The sequence below is a fragment of the Oryctolagus cuniculus genome, chromosome 12 (assembly GCF_051225735.1).
Source record: "Oryctolagus cuniculus isolate XC-2025 breed Fujian yellow rabbit chromosome 12, ASM5122573v1, whole genome shotgun sequence".
In the NCBI taxonomy this organism is placed as follows: domain Eukaryota; kingdom Metazoa; phylum Chordata; class Mammalia; order Lagomorpha; family Leporidae; genus Oryctolagus; species Oryctolagus cuniculus.
Window position 1 is genome coordinate 58,000,895 of NC_142878.1, and position 18,394 is coordinate 58,019,288.

An 18,394-nucleotide genomic window follows, 5' to 3' on the forward strand; every position below is an offset into this window, starting at 1 on the left:
CAGCACCCCAGGTTCTAGTCCCGGTTGGGGCACCAGATTCTGTCCAGGTTGCTCCTCTTCCAGTCCAGCTCTCTGCTGTGGCCCAGGAGTGCAGTGGAGGATGGCCCCAAGTGCTTGGGCCCTGTACCCGCATGGGAGACCAGGAGGAAGCACTTGGCTCCTGGCTTCGGATCAGTGCAGCGTGCTGGCCATAGTGGCCACTTGGGGGGTGAACCAATGGAAAAAGGAGGACTTTTCTCTCTGTCTCTCTCTCTCACTGTCTAACTCTGTCAAAAAAAAAAAAAAAAAGAGAGTGAACTAGTAATCTATACCCAGTTCCCATCTCACAACAACAATGGCAAAAATTGGTAATAGAGCTTCTAACCACCAAGCAACGTAAGCAAAAAACTTTGGGATAATTCTTGATTTCACCATTTTCTCATCCACTGCACCTACCTCTGAGGTCTCTTCACTTCTATTTTTCTCAAATTGACAATTCCACTACTTCCCAACTTTTTATGCAAGTCCAACCCATGTTTACTTGAACCTGATTATTCCAATACTTACTCAACTAATTTTCTGCTTTTTCCCCCTTAAAATTCCTATTTTCCCCTTCAAATATCACCATAATGCATGTAAGTCTTCATTGGCTGCCTACTGTTTTTCAAATAAAGAACAAAATCCTTAACATGGCCTTTGACCCTATGTACCTCTCCTAGGTCATGAATCAACTATTATAACAAAACAAAATAAAATTACTAGCCTCCTATATTGATATTTTCATAAGTTTGCCCTCACAATATTTAGCAAGATTTATCTCCTAAAACTTAAAAATGTGAAAAGTCATTAGGGGCCAGCACTGTGATGTAGCTGGTAAAGCTGCCATCTGCAGTGCCAGCATCCCATATGGGCCCAGGTTCAAGACCCAGCTGCCTCACTTCCAATCCAGCTCTCTGCTGTGGTCTGGGAAAGCAGTGGAAGGATGACCCAAGTCCTTGGGCCCCTGCACCTGTATGGGAGATGTGGAAGATGCTCCTGGCTCCTGGCTTTGGAATGGTCTAGCTTTGGCTGTTGCAGCCAATTTGGGAGTAAATCAGCAGAAGGAAGATCTGTCTCTCTCTGCCTCTCTGTAACTCTGCCTTTCAAATACATAAATAAATCTTAAAAAAGAAAAAGTCATCAAATAGAAGATTTTACAAAATATCTAACAATCTTAACATAGTGTTTCTATTTCTTATTAAAACATGTAGTCAACTTTACTTTTAAAATACTCACTAGGCAGGTAAGTCTACAAACGAATATATAGAAAGATGCCCAAGGTATATAGTTAAATTAAAAAAAAAAAATGTATATTGGAGCATGGCATGTAAACTCATGTTTAAAAAACACTAGGAGGTAATGGGACAGATATATACATGAATAAGTCAGGTGGGGGCCAGTGCTGTAGCATAACGGGTAAAGCCGTTGCCTACAGTGCCAGCATCCCATATGGGTGCCTGTTCAAGTCCCGGCTGCTCCACTTCCAATCCAACCCTCTGCTGTGGCCTGGGAAAGCAGTAACAGATGGCCCAAGTCCTTGGGCTCCTGTATCCGCGTGGGAAGATCTGGAGGAAGCTCCTGGCTCTGGATCGGCACAGCTCCAGCCCTTGAGGCCAATTGGGGAGTGAACCAGCTGATGGACGACCTCTCTCTCTCTCTGCCTCTCCTTCTCTCTCTAACTCTTTCAAATAAATAAATAAATCTTAAAAAAAGAAAAAAATAAGTCAAGTGTTAATGCACGGGGAAGGAGATTTATTGAACTTTCTCCTTTGTGTTTCAAAAATAATATGTATTATTTACTTAATCATATATTTTATATAATATATATATTTAGTATTATTTAACTTTCATAATTTCTAAGGAATATTTTTAAGACTTAAGAGAAATGAAAAGATTTTAAAAGATTTATGAGAAATGACAAATGAGATATGACAAAAATTAGTATTAAATTGAAATAAAATATCCAAGTTTATTCTCTCAAATCTTCCTTTCTTCCTTCCTTCCTTTCTTTTTTTTTTTTTTTTGACTGGCAGAGTTAGACAGTGAGAGAGAGACAGAGAGAAAGGTCTTCCTTCTGTTGGTTCACCCCCAAATGGTTATTACGGCCGGCACACTGCCCCGATCCAAAGCCAGGAGCCAGGTGCTTCCTCCTGGTCTCCCATGTGGGTGCAGGGCCCAAACCTGGGCCATCCTCCACTGCACTCCCGGGCCACAGCAGAGAGCTGGACTGGAAGAGGAGCAACTTGGACAGAATCCGGTACCCAAACTGGGACTAGAACCTGGGGTGCCAGCGCCACAGGCAGAGGATTAGCCTAGTGAGCCGCAGTGCCAGCCTCAAATCCTTTCAAAAATCAAATAAACTCTATAGAATTTATCCCTCTAATCTGAGCCAAAAATTAGAAGACAAGGAAATAATTCAAGACTTTTTCATACCTAGATATACAGTTCTCTTCTACCATTGAGTTGATGGCCAATAAAAAACAGAACAAAGCTCTAAGTTCTGATCACAAAAGTTCAGATGGGAACCACCCTAGTCACCCTCCAGTCTCAATGAAGAAAAATTAAACTCATTCCTACCTTGATTTGACAATCTCTTTTTCATATATCTCTTCAATGACCTGTTATCAAAAATAGAAAAAGACTTACTATCTCACATAATTTTTTTCCAAATGCTGAATTAAACTGATATTTTCAACTACTGACATTATACAAAATAAGTTGGATTTAGGAAAACTACCAAATATTACTACTACAGAAATAATACTTAAGATGTTTTTTAAAAATAAAGACATTTCAAAAAATATGAAGTGACAGAAAGCAAAGTAGTAAAGATAAATAATAAAGTATTCTCTATAACAACAGAGCCCTAGGCACACTTACAATATTTTGGGAGAAAATAAAAATTCAGAAGATCATGATTTTCTTTTTTGAACCTAATTTTAAAGTATATAATTGTTTCAGATTCCAACTAAGAGGCATAACAATGTGCTCAAAAGCCAGACAGAAAGCTAAAAGACCTAATAGGAACAAATGCTAATTATGATATCCTATTACCCAAATAAACTTGATAAAGCCTCAGAATTTCCATTCATTCACGTTAGGGCAGGCAGAATGGTATAACAACACTGAGGAATTCAGCCTCTGGAGTTAGAAGCCTGATTAAAACCATCCACCTTCACAGCTAACGACTAGATTCTTGGGCAAGGGCCTGACCTTTCTAAGGCTCAGTTTTCTGACCCACAAAAGGGATCTAACAATATAAACTACCACATAGGCTTGCCATAAATAAGCCAGGTCATGTAAAGAAATGGTACAAATTTGGCACTCAGCAAGTCTTCAATAACTGCTACCAGTAGCAAAATAGTAACGTGTCAGTAGTAAAAAATCAAAACCTACTATATGGTGGGTGGTAGTGGGATGGGGGTAATAAACTAGTCTTGTTAATCTCTTAGAGAAAATTGTGCTATAGTTTTTTGTTTTATAAAAATGCAAATTAAGTAGCAAAGTGAAGGGCATAATTCTCTTTAAATACCAACTTCTAATAAAGTTTTTCTGATGATCCAACATGGGAAGTGGGATACACAGCAGACTCATAGAAGGGCAGATGTCCCATACAGCACTCTGACCTCAGAATCTGCCCTTAAGGCATTTGGATCTGGCTGAAGAGCCCCTGAGAGTATTTTAGGCATGGAAAGCCAAGACACTCTGGCAAAAAAAAAAAAAAAAAAAAAAAAAAAAAAAACAAACAAACAAACAAACAAAACCAAAAACCAAAAACCTAAATGAAAGATCTCTGTGAGTGAGATCCCAGTAGAAAGAATGGGCCATCAAAGAAGGAGGTACCTTTCTCTGAAGGGAGGAGAGAACTTCCACTTTGACTATGACCCTGTTGTAATAAGATCGAAGTCGGCGAACTCAAGGCTTCCACAGCCTTGGCAACTCATGACTACAGCCTAGGGAGATTACTGATGCCATAAACAAGAGTGTCAAATTGTTAAGTCAACAACAGGAGTCACTGTGCATTTACGCCTCATGTAGGATCTCTGTCCTTAATGTGTTGTTCAATGTGAATTAACGCTGTAACTAGTACTGAAACAGTATTTTACACTTTATGTTGCGTGTGGGTGCAAACTGATGAAATCTTTACTTTATATATACTAAACTGATCTTCTGTATATAAAGATAATTGAAAATGAATCTTGATGTGAATGGAATGGCAGAGGGAGCAGGAGATGGGAGGGGTGCAGGTGGGAAGGAAGTTATGGGGGGGAAGCCACTGTAATCATAAACTGTACTTTAGAAATTTGTATTTACTAAATAAAAGTTTAAAAAAATAGCTTCATCTAGAATAATCTAACATGCTAAAATGATCTAGAGTTAATCTCTTAAAAAAACTTTAACGGGTTCAATTCAATCTAGTAGTGACATCAGGATTTACAAACAGAATATAGTAAGATAAAGCAACTCTGCTAATATTTAAGAGTTATATTTATGACTACCCTCCTGATGTATAAAAAAGCATGATTACTGACAAAACAAAAACATATTTACAATGAAAGAAATTTGGGGCTAAAAAGCTCAGCTTTACTAAGGGTGCCTGAAGCATCACAACTCAATTTATAAGGGAAGAACTTCAAGTGAGTCTTCAAAACATTGTAAAAAATTAATTAAAAATTTAAAAAATTAATGTGAGTCTTGTGTAATGGCATGCAATATACCCAAATCTATTTCATTTAAAGAACTCTCTTAATCAAATAAGAATTAATACTACACCTAGGAATTTTTCATTTGTTATAAATTGCTTCAGGTGAACCATAAATTTATTCCCACATGAAACTACTGGTCCCTACTTTTCCAGTCCCTTACATTAAACAACTCCTACTCCTTCTATCAGTATCACAGACCATTGCCTCATTCAGTAACCAGAAAATCAAAAACAATAGACTACATCCTAAATGAACTGTCAAAAACATCTACAATTTTACAAATATATTCATTACATGATCATTTATGATAATGATAAATTAAATTCAAAACAACCTAATAATCTATTAATAGGGAAATGTTTACATAAATTGTATGCACACTAATTTTTTCAAAAAGTTTAAAGGAAATACAACAAAATTAAAATAGAGATTACCTCAGGATAGTGGTATTTATTTTCTTTGTGTTTTTTTTGTTTTTTTTTTTTTTTTTTAAGATTTTATTTATTTACTTGAGAGGTAGAGTTACAGACAGTGAGAGGGTGAGACAAAGGTCTTCCTCTGCTGGTTCACTCCGCAACAGCCGGAGCTGCGCTAATCTGAAGCCAGGAGCCAGGAGCTTCTTCCAGGTCTGCCACGTGAGTGAAGGGGCCCAAGGACTTGGACCATCTTCTACTGCTTTCGCAGACCATAGCAGAGAGCTGGATTGGAAGAGGAACAGCCGGGACTAGAACCGGCACCCATATGGAATGCTGGCGCCGCAGGTGGAGGATTAACCCACTGTGCCATGGTGCCGGCCCCAGTGGTATTTATTTTCTGATGTATACTTTCTCTATTTTCTAACATGAATAATGATTAGTTTGATAATCAAAAAATGTATTTTTAACATTTAAAAAAGTATGGGAGCCAGAGCTGTGACATAGTAGGCTAAGCCTCTGCCTGTGGTACCAGCACCCCATATGGACACCGGTTTGAGTTCCTAGCTGCTCCTATTCAATCCAGCTCTCTGTTGTGGCCTGGGAAAGCAGTGGAAGATGGCCCAAGTGCTTGGGCCCCTGTACCCATATGGGAAACCCAGGATAAGCTCCTGGCTCCTTGCTTCAGATGGGCTCAGCTCTGGCCATTTGGGGACTGAACCAGCAGATGAAAGACCTTTCTTTCTTTCTCCCTCCCTCTGTCTGTAACTCTACCTCTCAAATAGATAAATAAAATCTAAAGTAAATAAATAGATAAAATTACGAAAAGTTTGTGTTGAATCAACCCTTAAGAGTGTAACTTTTACAAAGTAAGTAAAAAAACAGAAACACTTACCTTTATATCAAAAGGTGATTTTTTCTTGATGTGGGGAGCCCAGTATTTACATGCTAACTGTGAAAGTAAACAATATAAACAGTAAGTCACAGATCATACCACTGTGGAGCTATCTCAATAAGCTGTTTCTTAAAAAGCAACTACTGGCATTGGGTGTTCTGGGTGTTAGCAGAGATCCACTAAATACCAATAGTGTTTTGCACTGCAACCAGCCATTGTAATTTCAAAATAACAAAACAAATCTAGAACATTTTTTTCCAACTACTGCTAGGGAAAGACTAAGAATTAGTAACCACAAACAGCTTCAGCATAAGGATAAGGACTCCCAGGTCTAGAAAGATAAGTGATCTGCTCAAGATTAAAGTTAGTTCAGTAAGTATCAAAAATCAGATTCAAATTCTTCATGAACGTTTATCTGTAAAATAATAAACCTTTAAATGACTGTAAATTGTAAATATGAACCGACATACATAGACAAAACCTAAAAATGGCAGTCTCTTAACTGGTTATCACAGAAAACAAAGAAATTGGTATGTTGTATTTCATTTCATTAGGTTTCACCTGGAAGGTGAAATTTAATTCATATATACAATTTCTCCAGATATTTGGGCTATATAATATTCAAAAACAACAGTCTCAATAACTTATTAAAAAAACACTAAACTACAATTTCCTGAAGACAGTAAACTCTAGCAAGCACAAATACTCAAATTATTGATTAAAAGGTGACTCCAAGCAGTGTCTGGCATATTAGAAGCATTCAAATAATGTATGATGATGAATAAATGCAGGGATGGATGGGTGGCCAAATAAAGTAAAATCTGAAATGTTATCTCTTCTGCGAGGCTTTCTTCAATCCTACTGAATAGCAGTAATTGCTTCTTCTGGGGTGCCGTGGCATAGTACGCTAAGCCTCCACTTGCAGTGCCCACATAGTTTCCCACATAGCCACAGGTTCGTGTCCCAGCTGCCCTACTTCCAATCCAGCTGTCTGTGTATGGCCTGAGAAAGCAATGGAAGATGGCCCAAGTGCTTGGACCCCTGCACCTGTGTGGAGACCTGGAAGAAGCTTCTGGTTCCAGGCTTTGGATCGGCCTAGCTCTGGATATTGTGGCCATCTGGGGAGTGAACCAGAGGAGGAAGACCTCTCCTTCCCTCGATCTGTAACTCTACCTCTCAAATAAATAAAATCTTAAAAAAAAAATATTGTTTCTTCATTTCATAAATAACTATACTACAGTTTTATCTTTTTATATTATTTGATTGCTTAGCCATCTTTCTTCCTAGCTTAATTAAAACACTTAAGAAACAGGATCTGTGTCTTTCTTTGCTTTTAGAACTAGCTTAACACTTAATGCAGTCAACACACTTAAAAAGCCTCTTTAGTTAGAATATTGGCCCTAGGGAAAAGTTTTTAAAAACATTATAGTGGCCAGCGCCACGGTTCACTAGGCTAATCCTCTGCCTGTGGCGCCAGCACTCCGGGTGCTAGTCCCGGTTGGGGCACCAGTTCTATCCCAGTTGCTCCTCTTCCAATCCAGCTCTCTGCTGTTGCCCGGGAAGGCAGTGGAGGATGGCCCAAGTGCTTGGGCCCTGCACCCACATGGGAGACCAGGAGGAAGCACCTGGCTCCTGGCTTCGGATCGGCACAGCACGCCAGCCGTAGCAACCATTTGGGGGGTGAACCAATGGAAGAAGACCTTTCTCTCTGTCTCTCTCTCACTGTTTAAGTCTGCCTGTCAAAAAAAAAAAAAAAAAATTATAGTAACTGAGACAGGCATTGTAGTGCAGTGGCTTCAGTTATGGCTTGGGATGCTGCATCCCCATGTGGGAGTGCCTAGGACAAGTCCCACCTCCAGATCCAGCTTCTCACTAATGCACACACTGGGAGGCCGCAGATGATGGTCCAAGTACTTGGGTTTCTGCCACTCACATACCCAGATGGAGCTCCTAGCTCCTGGCTTCAGCTCAGCACAGCCCCAGTTTTTGCAGGCTTTGGGGACTGAACCAGCCAATAGAAGATTTCTTTCTTTCTGACAGTTTGCTTTTCAAATAAATCAATATTGTTTTTTAAATAAAAACATTACAGTAACTGCCTACTTAAATGACACTTTCCCAAATTATTAATCACTCTCCAATACAACAGAAAATTCTCAGCTCAAACCCAATTATTCTGTGATATCTTGATTTCCTCATCCTGTTCCCTAAGGGCATCACAAACTCAGTCATCTAACATCATACTTTGAGAGAACTGAGTATACTTGGATGAATTCTGGGACTTACAAATAAAATGTAAGTCTTATCTTCTAAACTGTTCATCTATACTAAAGATATAACAAACATTTATTATACATCTACTATGTTTCTTTTCTGAGTTTTCCTTTTCCTCTGATACTATCTCCAAACATATAGTGTCCTTCCTCAAACTCTCCAGTTTCATACAACATAAAAACTTTCCATTGTCTACTTACTACAACTAGGAAAGCATAGATTGTTCAAAATAAACTCCACTGAAAGGCAAAAAAGAAATAAAGACACCACCATAACGTGAGGTCACAGATTTTTTAGATATCAGATTTTCTTAAAACTAAATTTTAGGGGCTAGAGTTGTGGCACAGTGGCTTAAAGCCCTGGCCTGAAGCACAGACATCCCATATGGACGCCGACTCTAGTCCCGGCTGCTCCTCTTCCAATCCAGCTCTCTGCTATGGCCTGGGAAAGCAGCAGAGGATGGCCCAAGTCCTTGGGCCCCTGCACCCACGTGGGAGACCTGGAAGAAGCTCCTGGCTTCAGATTGGTGCAGCGCTGGCCGTTGTAGCCATCTGGGGAGTGAACCAGTAGATGGAAGACCTCTCTCTCTGTCTCTCCCTCTCTCTGTAACCCTGTCTTTAAAATAAATAAAAATTAAAAAAAATAAAATAAATTTTAAGCTCCTGACTTCAGTAACTCATAATACATTATTGAAAAGCACATTCTCTGGCTAGGCGTGCCAGATGCTCAGAAATTAAACTTTAAAAATGAAGCACCAGGGTGTTCCTTCTACCTGGAAAATGGATTTCCTCACTTTCCCATCTACATTTCCAAATCCATCTCAAATGGCACTGTCTCAGTGAAAACAATTCTTTCTGGAAACCCTTCCCTTAGACAAATGTAATTACTTTAAACAGTCCTGAAAGTACTTCCCTTACATCCCTATTCTGGTATTTGTAACATTAAAATATGGTGAGTTCTCTTAAGTCTCCTACCACAGATTCAGAACTCCCTGGAGAAAAGGGTCACATCTTATTCATCTTTGCAGCCTAGAAGAGCCCAAACAGTACTCAGCAAAAGCACACACCCACACACACCCACACACACAAACACACACAAAACAAACAAACAAAAACACCTAGGCATTAATGTTGCTATGGCACAGCAGGTTAATGCCCTGGCCTGAAGCACCAGCATCCCATATGGGTGCCGGTTTGAGACCGGCTGCTCCACTTCCAATCCAGCTCTCTGCTGTGGCCTGGGAAAGCAGCAGAAGATGGCCCAAGTCCTTAGGCCCCTGCACCCACATGGGAGACCCGGAAGAAACTCCTGGCTCCTGGTTTCAGATCAGCACAGCTCCGGCAATTGCGGCCAATTGGGGAGTGAACCAGCGGATGGAAGACCTCCCTCCCTCCCTCCCTCCCTCCCTCCCTCTCTCTGCCTTGCCTCTCCCCTCCTTCCCTTCCTCCCTCCCTCCCTCTCTCCCTCTGTAATTCTGACTTCCAAATAAATAAATAAATCTTTTAAAAAAATGTTGCTATCATGTCCTGAGACTGCTGAAAACCTTCATGTTCCAAGATTGCGAAGAACCTCATTCTCTTATTCTTCCCACTACATCTTAATGTCCTAGTAATATACTTTTTTAATACATTCATTTAACAAATACTCATCACCAAATGTATGCTTAGTGCAATGGAAGATGCTGGAAGTTCATGAAGGATAACCAGACCTGGTCCCTAGCCCCAGTGCTCACAGCTAAAGCAGAACACCATAATGTTAAATGTTTAAGAACACTAATCTCTAGGATATATCATTCAGCCCTGTGGTATAAAATACCAGCTTGGTAAACAATGCCCAAAAGTATATTCAAGCCCAGCTCTTGTCTATGTGCTCTAGATCTGTATTTGTCTGCCTTTTCAATATTTTCAACTGAATGTGTGTAGTGGGCATCTCATACATAATGTGGCCGAAACATAACTCTTGATATTCCCACTAAAGCTTCTCCACTCCCAGTCTTCCTCATCTCAATAAATGTACAAATTGTTCACCCAGTTGGTTAAATTACTTTCTATTCATCTATTTTTTCCATCCTTCCACAAGCAACCATCATCAAGCCCTTTTGCCTCCAGCTTCAGAACATGCTCAATCTTCTTCAATCATTAACAGCAGAGCTCACCATTACCTCTTATCTGGACCAACTGGTACTTCTACCACTACTCTTGCTCCTGCACCCACACCGAATTTCCACACCTTAGCCAGGGTGATCTTTCTAAAATATTATTCATAGAATTGTAATTAAAGTCCACTGTGTTTAAAATAAAATCCGAATTTCTTATTTAGTTTCCAACACTGTATATGATCTGGTCCCTACATATCTCTCCACCTCATCTCTTTCCATTCCCATTCTCTCTGTAACTTTCATTCTCCCTCTCATTTCTTAGTCATACTGGCCTTCTACATAAAAAAAAAAAAAATTTTTTTTTAATTTATTTATTTGAGGTAGAGTCACAGACAGAGAGAAGGAGGAAAAGATAGAAGGGTCTCCCATTCACTGGTTCACTTCCCAAATGGCAACAACAGCTGGGGCTGAGTTGATCCAAGGCCAGGAGCCAGCAGTTTCTTCCAGGTCTCCCATGCAGGTACAGAAGTCCAAACACTTGGGCCACCTTCCACTGCTTTCCCATGCCATAGCAGAGAGCTGGATCAGAAGAGGAGCAGCCGGGACTCAAACCAGCTCCCATATGCCGCAGACGGAGATTCAGCCTACTATGCCACAATGCCAGCCCCCATCCTGGCCGTCTTTGCATTCACACCTCAGGGGCGTGTGCATTTGGTATTTCCTGGACTGCTTTCTTACTCTTCTCCCAACTGGTTCCCTCTTGGCATTCAGCTGTTACCTCAAATATCAGCTGAAGATTTTCCTGCCTTTCATAAATCCTATATCAATAAATGTCACAACATCCTGTTTCATTTTCCTGTGTTTGAAACTATATGTTCATTTGTCTGGTTCTTCCCTCTAAAACATAAACTTTATAAGAACAAGACTCTAATAAATGACTTTTACCATAAAAGTACAGGTGTATGGCAAAAAGAGCGCTAATGTAGTTTAAGATGTCAAAAAGAGTCTCATAAAATAGTGTAGAAGCGGGGCAGCATCCAATATGGGTGCCAGTTCAAGTCCTGGCTGCTCTACTTCTGATCCAACAGCACCCTGCTAATGCGCCTGGGAAAGATGGCCCAAGTCCTTGGGCCTCTGCACTCAAAAAGACGACCCAGAAGAAGCTCCTGGCTTCAGACCAGCCATATGGGGAGAAAACCAGCAGATGGAAGATTTCTGTCTTTCTCTCTGTAACTGTTTTAAATAAATAAATAAATCTTAAAAAGTTTTTTAAAATAGTGTAGAAGAATGAGAGTGAATAAAAGCAGGCAGGAAAAAAAAAGAAGGGTCCAAGCAGAGGGAACAATGTTGAAAGGTCAGGAGGTGAAAAACTGAATAGCACATTCAACATAAACAGTTCCTTGGGGCCAAGGCACAGAGTCAGAAAGAGAAGTAAATGAAAACATAACTTAGGCACAGTTCAGGCTTTGACGAGTTCCAGTCATCATCCTAAAGGCAATTAGGACTCTTTACAGATTTTAAAGCAGCAAGTGATATGATCAGCAGAATCACTCCGACAGCAACATAAGAATGGGATGGAGGACAGCAAAAGGAAAGGTGACAGATTAGGATGCCTTGGTCCAGGTGGAAAACAAAGAAAGGCAGCCTGGCTTGAGGTGACAGGGATGTAGAAAAGCAGATGAATCTAAAAGATATTCAGACTGTAGAGACGTGGGGGTTAAAGGAAAGCAAAGACTCAAAACAACCTGTGGGCTTCTGCCCTGACAAATCTACCATGATGGAGATCAGAGAGAAAGCAGCACAAGGCACTTAAACTCTGACCCAATTCCCAAGCAACTAATAAGGATTAGGGACGCAGCTGAGGACTGCAGAACCGTGTTTCCCTACTCAAAGCCGTCTGCGGCTCACAATGCGACACAGTAAGAGGTTCTAACGAACGCTCTCAAACAGCAGCTTCATTCGGTTCCCGTCTTGTCAGATTCGTGTGACTCCGCTCAAAAACCGAGGGCACTCTGCGGCCAAGACGAAGCCCACTCTTCCTCAAGAGTCACCCAGGCAGAAGCGGTGCTTCGAGGCCCTCTTCCCAGTCTCAGACACACCGGGGTGCCCCTTCCTCTCTGAATCCAACGCTCCTGCGACAACCTCCGAAACAACAAAACTCACGCAGCAGTTTTCTTTTGACCGATCTCCCTCTCCTGGATCCCGAACTCCTCCAGCCAGAGCCGCCTCTTCCACCACGGGTGCACCTAGCACCTAGCACAGTGTGTGCTGCCCGCACACAGATGCTCGGTAAAAATACTCGAGTGAATGAACTGACGAACGAATGTCTCCCGGGTGCGCCTAGTCCTGGAGAAAAGCCCACCCCCAGCAGGCCTCGGCGTCCTTACCCCCTCACAGTCACCCACTCGCTCGAGCTCACCTGGGTCACGAACTCCGCGTTGATCTGGGACACGGTCGGGGCCACGATTTTCTTGGGCTGCGCGGTGGCCGCCATGAGGGCACTCTGCTTCCCCTCTGGTGGAAATGAAAGGTCCGCTCGGGGCAGCCGTGATCCCGGTGCACTTCCCCTGAACAGCTGCTGGGATGCCTAACACCACAGACGAAAGACTCCACCACCCAGGACCTCTTCAGCCCTCACCGTCCGGAAGCCGTACAGTAACCCGTACATTTCCTCGGAAGCGGAACACAGTGGGACCGGAAGTCAAGGCCGGCGTTGTGTCTGGGCTAGAGAGGCAAGGGCTTGGGCCTCCTGCTTCTGCGCCCCCTAACGGATATTAGAGAGAAAACACCCTGGTCGTGGAATTTGAGAAGTGTGTTGGAATGGGGTTTCCCCCTAGTTAGTGAGGGCCTAGAAGTGAAGGGTAGAGGGATTTGGGTGTGCTGTTGTGGTGCCGACGTTGTGGTGTAGTCGGTTAAGCTGCCGTCTGCAGCACGTTTTGGTTCATTTCCCGGCTGCCTGGGAAAGCTGCAGAGGATGGCTCAAGTCCTTGGGCCTCTGCCACCCACGTGGGAGACTAGGAAGAAGCTCCTGGCTCCTGGCTTTGGCTCTGCTCAACCCAAATACCTAAGCACAAATTGTTACATATAAGTTTTCTCTGTAATAACTAAGGACTAGAAACAACCCAAATGCCCATCAACAAATTAATACATTAGCAAACTGTAGTATATCTCGTAAGATGGAATACTAAGCAATAAAAAAAGAGATGAGCTACTGATGCATGCAACAATATAGATGAATCTCAATGCAAACTTAAAAAAAAAGTACATACTGTGTATTTCACCTACAGAAAATTTTACAAAACAAAACCTTAGTGATGGAAATAAGATCAGTGGTTACCTGAGGATGGTGGGTAGGAGTGGTAAAAGGGATGGATTGGAAAAGCACAGTAGGAAACTTCTACGGACATTGACATACTCATTCTCATGGTTCTGGTGATGGTTTCACAGCGGATCAAATTTTACTCTAAATATGTATGTCTATTTCTCCACAAAACTGGTAAAGACAGTTAAAACCAAATCTTAGAGTCCTAGTCAATATTTGTTTTTTATGACAGAATTTGTCTTCCTTTTTCTAAATATTTGTTTGTTTATTTATTTGAAAGGCAAAATTACAGAGAGAGAGAAGGAGAAACAGAGAGAGATCTTGCATATGCTGGATCGCTTCCCAAATGACTGGTACAGCCAGGGCTGGGCCAGGTGAAAGCCAGGAGCCAGGAGCTGCATTCAGGTCTCCCACATGGGTGCAGAAGCCCAAGTACTTGGGCTATCTTTGGCTGCTTTCCTAGGTATATTAGCGAGGAGCTGGGTCCAAAGTAAAGCAGGTGGTTGCTTTACCTGCTATATGGTCAATTTTTAAAACTTTTGTTATTTTAATAGGTGTGTGATCTATCTCATTGTGGCTTAGATTGCATGTCCCTAATGACAAATGATGTTTAGCACTCTTTTCTGTCCTTATTTGCTATTCATATATCTTGTTTGGGGAAACCTCTATTCAGAGTTTTTGCCCATTTTAAAATTTGATTACTTGTTTTTTTCCACTGAGTTTGAATATACACCCCTACCATTCCCAAATGCATATATAAATTAAACATATAACTATAGTAAACTCTCTGGAAGAACACAGACAATAAATTGTTAACACTGTTGAGTTGAAGGAGGAAGAACCGCAGGAAAAGGAAAATGTCAATGGACATGGCTTATATGTTATATGCTTTTGTAATTTTCAAATTTTGAAACATACGTGACCTATTCAAAAACAAACATGAAGGAAGAAGACCAAAAAGTGTCTGTTGGAAGCAGATTAAAAGTGGAGTCCTTTTTACACCCTCTATATGTTATTATATGAAAATTTTAGAGGTACAGATGAAAATTTTTATGATCACATTTTAAACAAAAAAAAAAAACTTTGAGTATATGATACCCATGACATTTGATATCTAAATACAGATCTATAAGGCAGTGAAGTAAGATTTCCTGAGCACTTTTCTGATGAATCTTGACACATAAATAAATTTTGACAAGCAAACACTGCAAATCTATATGTCTGTACTATAGCTAGTAGCACAGATAAAGCCTTGGAAGCTAGCCATGCTAGGAGAAAGTTAGGAGCAGGCAATAAGGCTTGACGTGTTGAAAGTTAGGGATAGAGTGTCTTTATTGTGGAAGAAAAGGGAACCTATTGATGGGAAATTATTTTTGGAAGATGACTTTTTAGTGGTATGTTCATGGAGTTGAAGGACTTAACATGGGGATGAGAATACCAGTTGGAAGAGTATTATAAATCTAAAGATAACGTAAAAAGATCTAAATTTGGATTCTGGCAGTAAAAATGAAGAGAAATAATAAATGTAAAGGACACTGGGGAAGCAGAATAAAGAAAAATTCATCATAAGCAGTTGGAAGAATAGTGGAACTGGGGCCGGTGAGTGGGACAGTGATTTGAGCCACTGCCTGCAACACCAGCATACCATTTGATCCAGCTCCACGCTAATGTGCCTGGGAAAGCAGCAGAAAATGGCCCAAGTACTTGGGCCCCTGCCTTCTGCATGGGAGATGTGGATGAATCTCCTGGCTTCAGCTTGGCCATTGCAACCTTTGGAGAGTGAACCAGCAGATGGAAAATCTCTTTCTCCCTCCATATCTCTGTAACTCCATATTACAAATAAACAAAAAGAAAAACTAGTGGAACTTTAAAAAACATTAGAGAAGACAGTCTAAGATTATATAGACAGTCTAAGATGGCAGGGAGAGATCCAGGAGGTGACAAATAGCTTATTCCACAGTTTACACATTTATTAAATTCATAATTTACCTCATGATTTTGTGGTCAAGAAGATTGTAACCAGTAAGTCTTGGATCATGTGTAGCTTTCTAGTGATCTTAATATGTGATTGGCTCTAATTTATAATATCTAGCAGGTTTATCACAAAATGCATTATCATTGTTATCTCATTTCCTTCTTTCCCTCTCTCTCCTGCCTCCATCCCTATCTCTGTCTCTCTTATCACTTAATTTAGCTCAGTTTTTGACTAATGAGTTTGGAAATTCTAGAATTATAAAGTGTACTTTATGGTTTTCTCCTTTACGTTTAGAGCTTTCTACACTGTGTTTGTAAATAAGAGAGAGAGAGCAAAGGAACTAGGGTGTCAATGAAGAGGATTTCAAAAGCAAGATTGTTAGCAATGTCAAATGCTTCAAAGAAATCTAAAACAACAAGAATTTCCAAAGTACCATGCATTTGGCAATTAAGAAATCATTGTTGACCATTATTAGTTAGAATATTTTAGTGTTGTAAGAAAAAGAAAATTCAAATTGGCTTTAAAAATAGAGGAAACCTAAAGGTGTATGTAAATTAAAAGTCTAGAGATAAAGCCTGGTGCTGTGGCATAGCGGGTTAAGACACTGCCTACAGGGCCAGTCTCCCATCTAGGCACTGGTTGGACTCCTGGCTGCTTCATTTCTGATCCAGCTCCCTGCTAATGTGCCTGTGAAAAGCAGCAGAAGATGGCCCAAGTGCTTAGGTCCCTGCACCCATATGGAAGATCCAGATGAAGCGCCTGCCTCTTGGCTTCAGCTTGTCGCAGCCCTGGCTGTTGCAGTAGTTTGCAGAGTGGACCAGTGGATGGAAGCGCTCTCTCTCTGCCTCTCCCACTCTGCAACTCTGCCTTTCAAGTAAATAAATAAGTCAACAATAACAACAAGTCTAGTGACAAGCTCCAGGCTGTTTGATCAGATTATCAAGTCTATTTCTTTGATTCTTTTGGCCTTGTACCCTACCTCACACCAACCCTCTGTTTTGACTTCTGTCCTTTATGGTACCATAAACCCATACACTCATTGATTCTTCCTCAGCCACTGAAACAGATACAAGTTTTCACTCTCATCAAACCAACTTAGGTCAGTAATCACCTCCAAGCCAACTACTCTGGCTCAGACCAGGGCTACCTATTGCCAAACAGTCATGACGGGAAGGGAGAGGTGAATATTCTGACAGGCTTAGACTAGTAATGACCCATTGCTGAACTACAGCTAGGATCTGTATAACCCAGGCCACTTGGCTGATACACAGTGAAGAAGAGATGTAAGTGCAACCAACAACGGTTGTGACAATAGTCCTTGAGAGGACGGTGAGCAAAACACGAGGTCATAAAGGATTGAGAAGTTCGAGTATCAGTGTCTGGATTTCTCACTGTCTACTCCACCCTAGCCCTCAAGAAGGAAGTATAGAGTGTGTTTACTAAGAATCATAAAAATACAAGAAAAATAGCCTGTCTTTGAGAAAGGTAGATTAATGGAAGCAGAACCAGTTAAATTACAAAATTAAACAATCCTAAAGCTTATCTACTATATTAGACTTTAAGCCATGTAAGCCATTTTTCTTTTTTAAGATTTTATTTATTTGAGAGGTAGAGTTATAGATAGTGAGAGGGAGAGACAGAGAGAAAGGTCTTCCATCCGCTGGTTCACTCCCCAGATGACCTCAATGGCTGGAGCTGCACTGATCTGAAGCCAAAAGCCAGGAGCTTCTTCCTGGTCTCCCATGTGCATGCAGGGGCCCAAGGACTTGGGCCATCCTCCACTGCTTTCCCAGGCCATAGCAGAGAGCTGGATCAGAAGAGGAGCAGCTGGGACTAGAAATGGTGCCCACATGGGATGCTAGCAACGCAAGTGGAGGATTAACCTGTGCCATGTACTGGCCCCCATACATCCATTTTTCTAAAGCAGTTTTAAGTCAGATGTTGTGTCACTTGTAGCCAAAGTCATCATAACTGAATTGAGAACTTAAAATTTTTTTCTTTTTTCAGGCACAAGAGAAGGAACCAGTGGTGAGGGAAAAACTAAACAACAGAAAAAAAGTGGGGGTGGATGGGACTATTACTGAAGTTCCCAGAGGGGAGCAAGGAAAAACTAAAAAACTATCTTTAGAAAGGTAGAGGAGTATTATTGGGATAGATGATGAGAAAGAGGGAAGGAGTAAAGATAAAGAGACTTTTCTGAATGAAGATGAAGGTAAGATTAGAGACTACATGTTGGCCATGTTGTTCTCAACACAAGAGAAGGCAAACATCTTCTGAGAATGAATGAAAGCATTTAAGTGAAGTCATGGACTTAAAGAGAATATAAAAGGTTTGTAACAGCTGCTTCATTCATTAATTCCCTTTATACATTCAATAGTGTTTGTCAGATACTGTATTAAGTCCTCTTGATAAGACATAAAAAAGTATTCTATTGCTTTCCAAAAGCATGTAATTCAGCCTGGTTATTATCAAAATACAGTAACACTAACCTGTGTAAACACAGAATCTCGAACATAAACTCTGATTCAATCAGAAACTCTGAGGATGCAGTACAGCAATCTGCTTTTAATCAGCCCAATACACACTAAAGTGTGAAAAACGCTGGTTTCTACTTGAAAATCAACAGTGAAAATAATTATAAACAAATAGTAGCAGGTGAACAAAGCAAAAAGACTTCCAGAGGAAATAGGAAACTG

General features: G+C 40.8%; 1 protein-coding gene across 1 annotated transcript in view; it reads right to left on the minus strand.

Moving 5' to 3' along the window:
* The window catches only part of AQR (aquarius intron-binding spliceosomal factor), a 104,204-nt gene extending 91,050 nt beyond the window's left edge, over positions 1 to 13,154 (minus strand). Inside the window, exons 1-3 of the mRNA XM_002717997.6 lie at positions 12,821 to 13,154; positions 6,033 to 6,089; positions 2,596 to 2,636 (exon numbers count right to left, since the gene is read on the minus strand). Of these exons, the coding sequence (XP_002718043.3) occupies positions 2,596 to 2,636; positions 6,033 to 6,089; positions 12,821 to 12,895 (173 nt within the window). The 5' untranslated portion in view covers positions 12,896 to 13,154. The remainder of the gene's footprint in view (positions 1 to 2,595; positions 2,637 to 6,032; positions 6,090 to 12,820) is intronic.
* Positions 13,155 to 18,394: the final 5,240 nt, after the last annotated feature.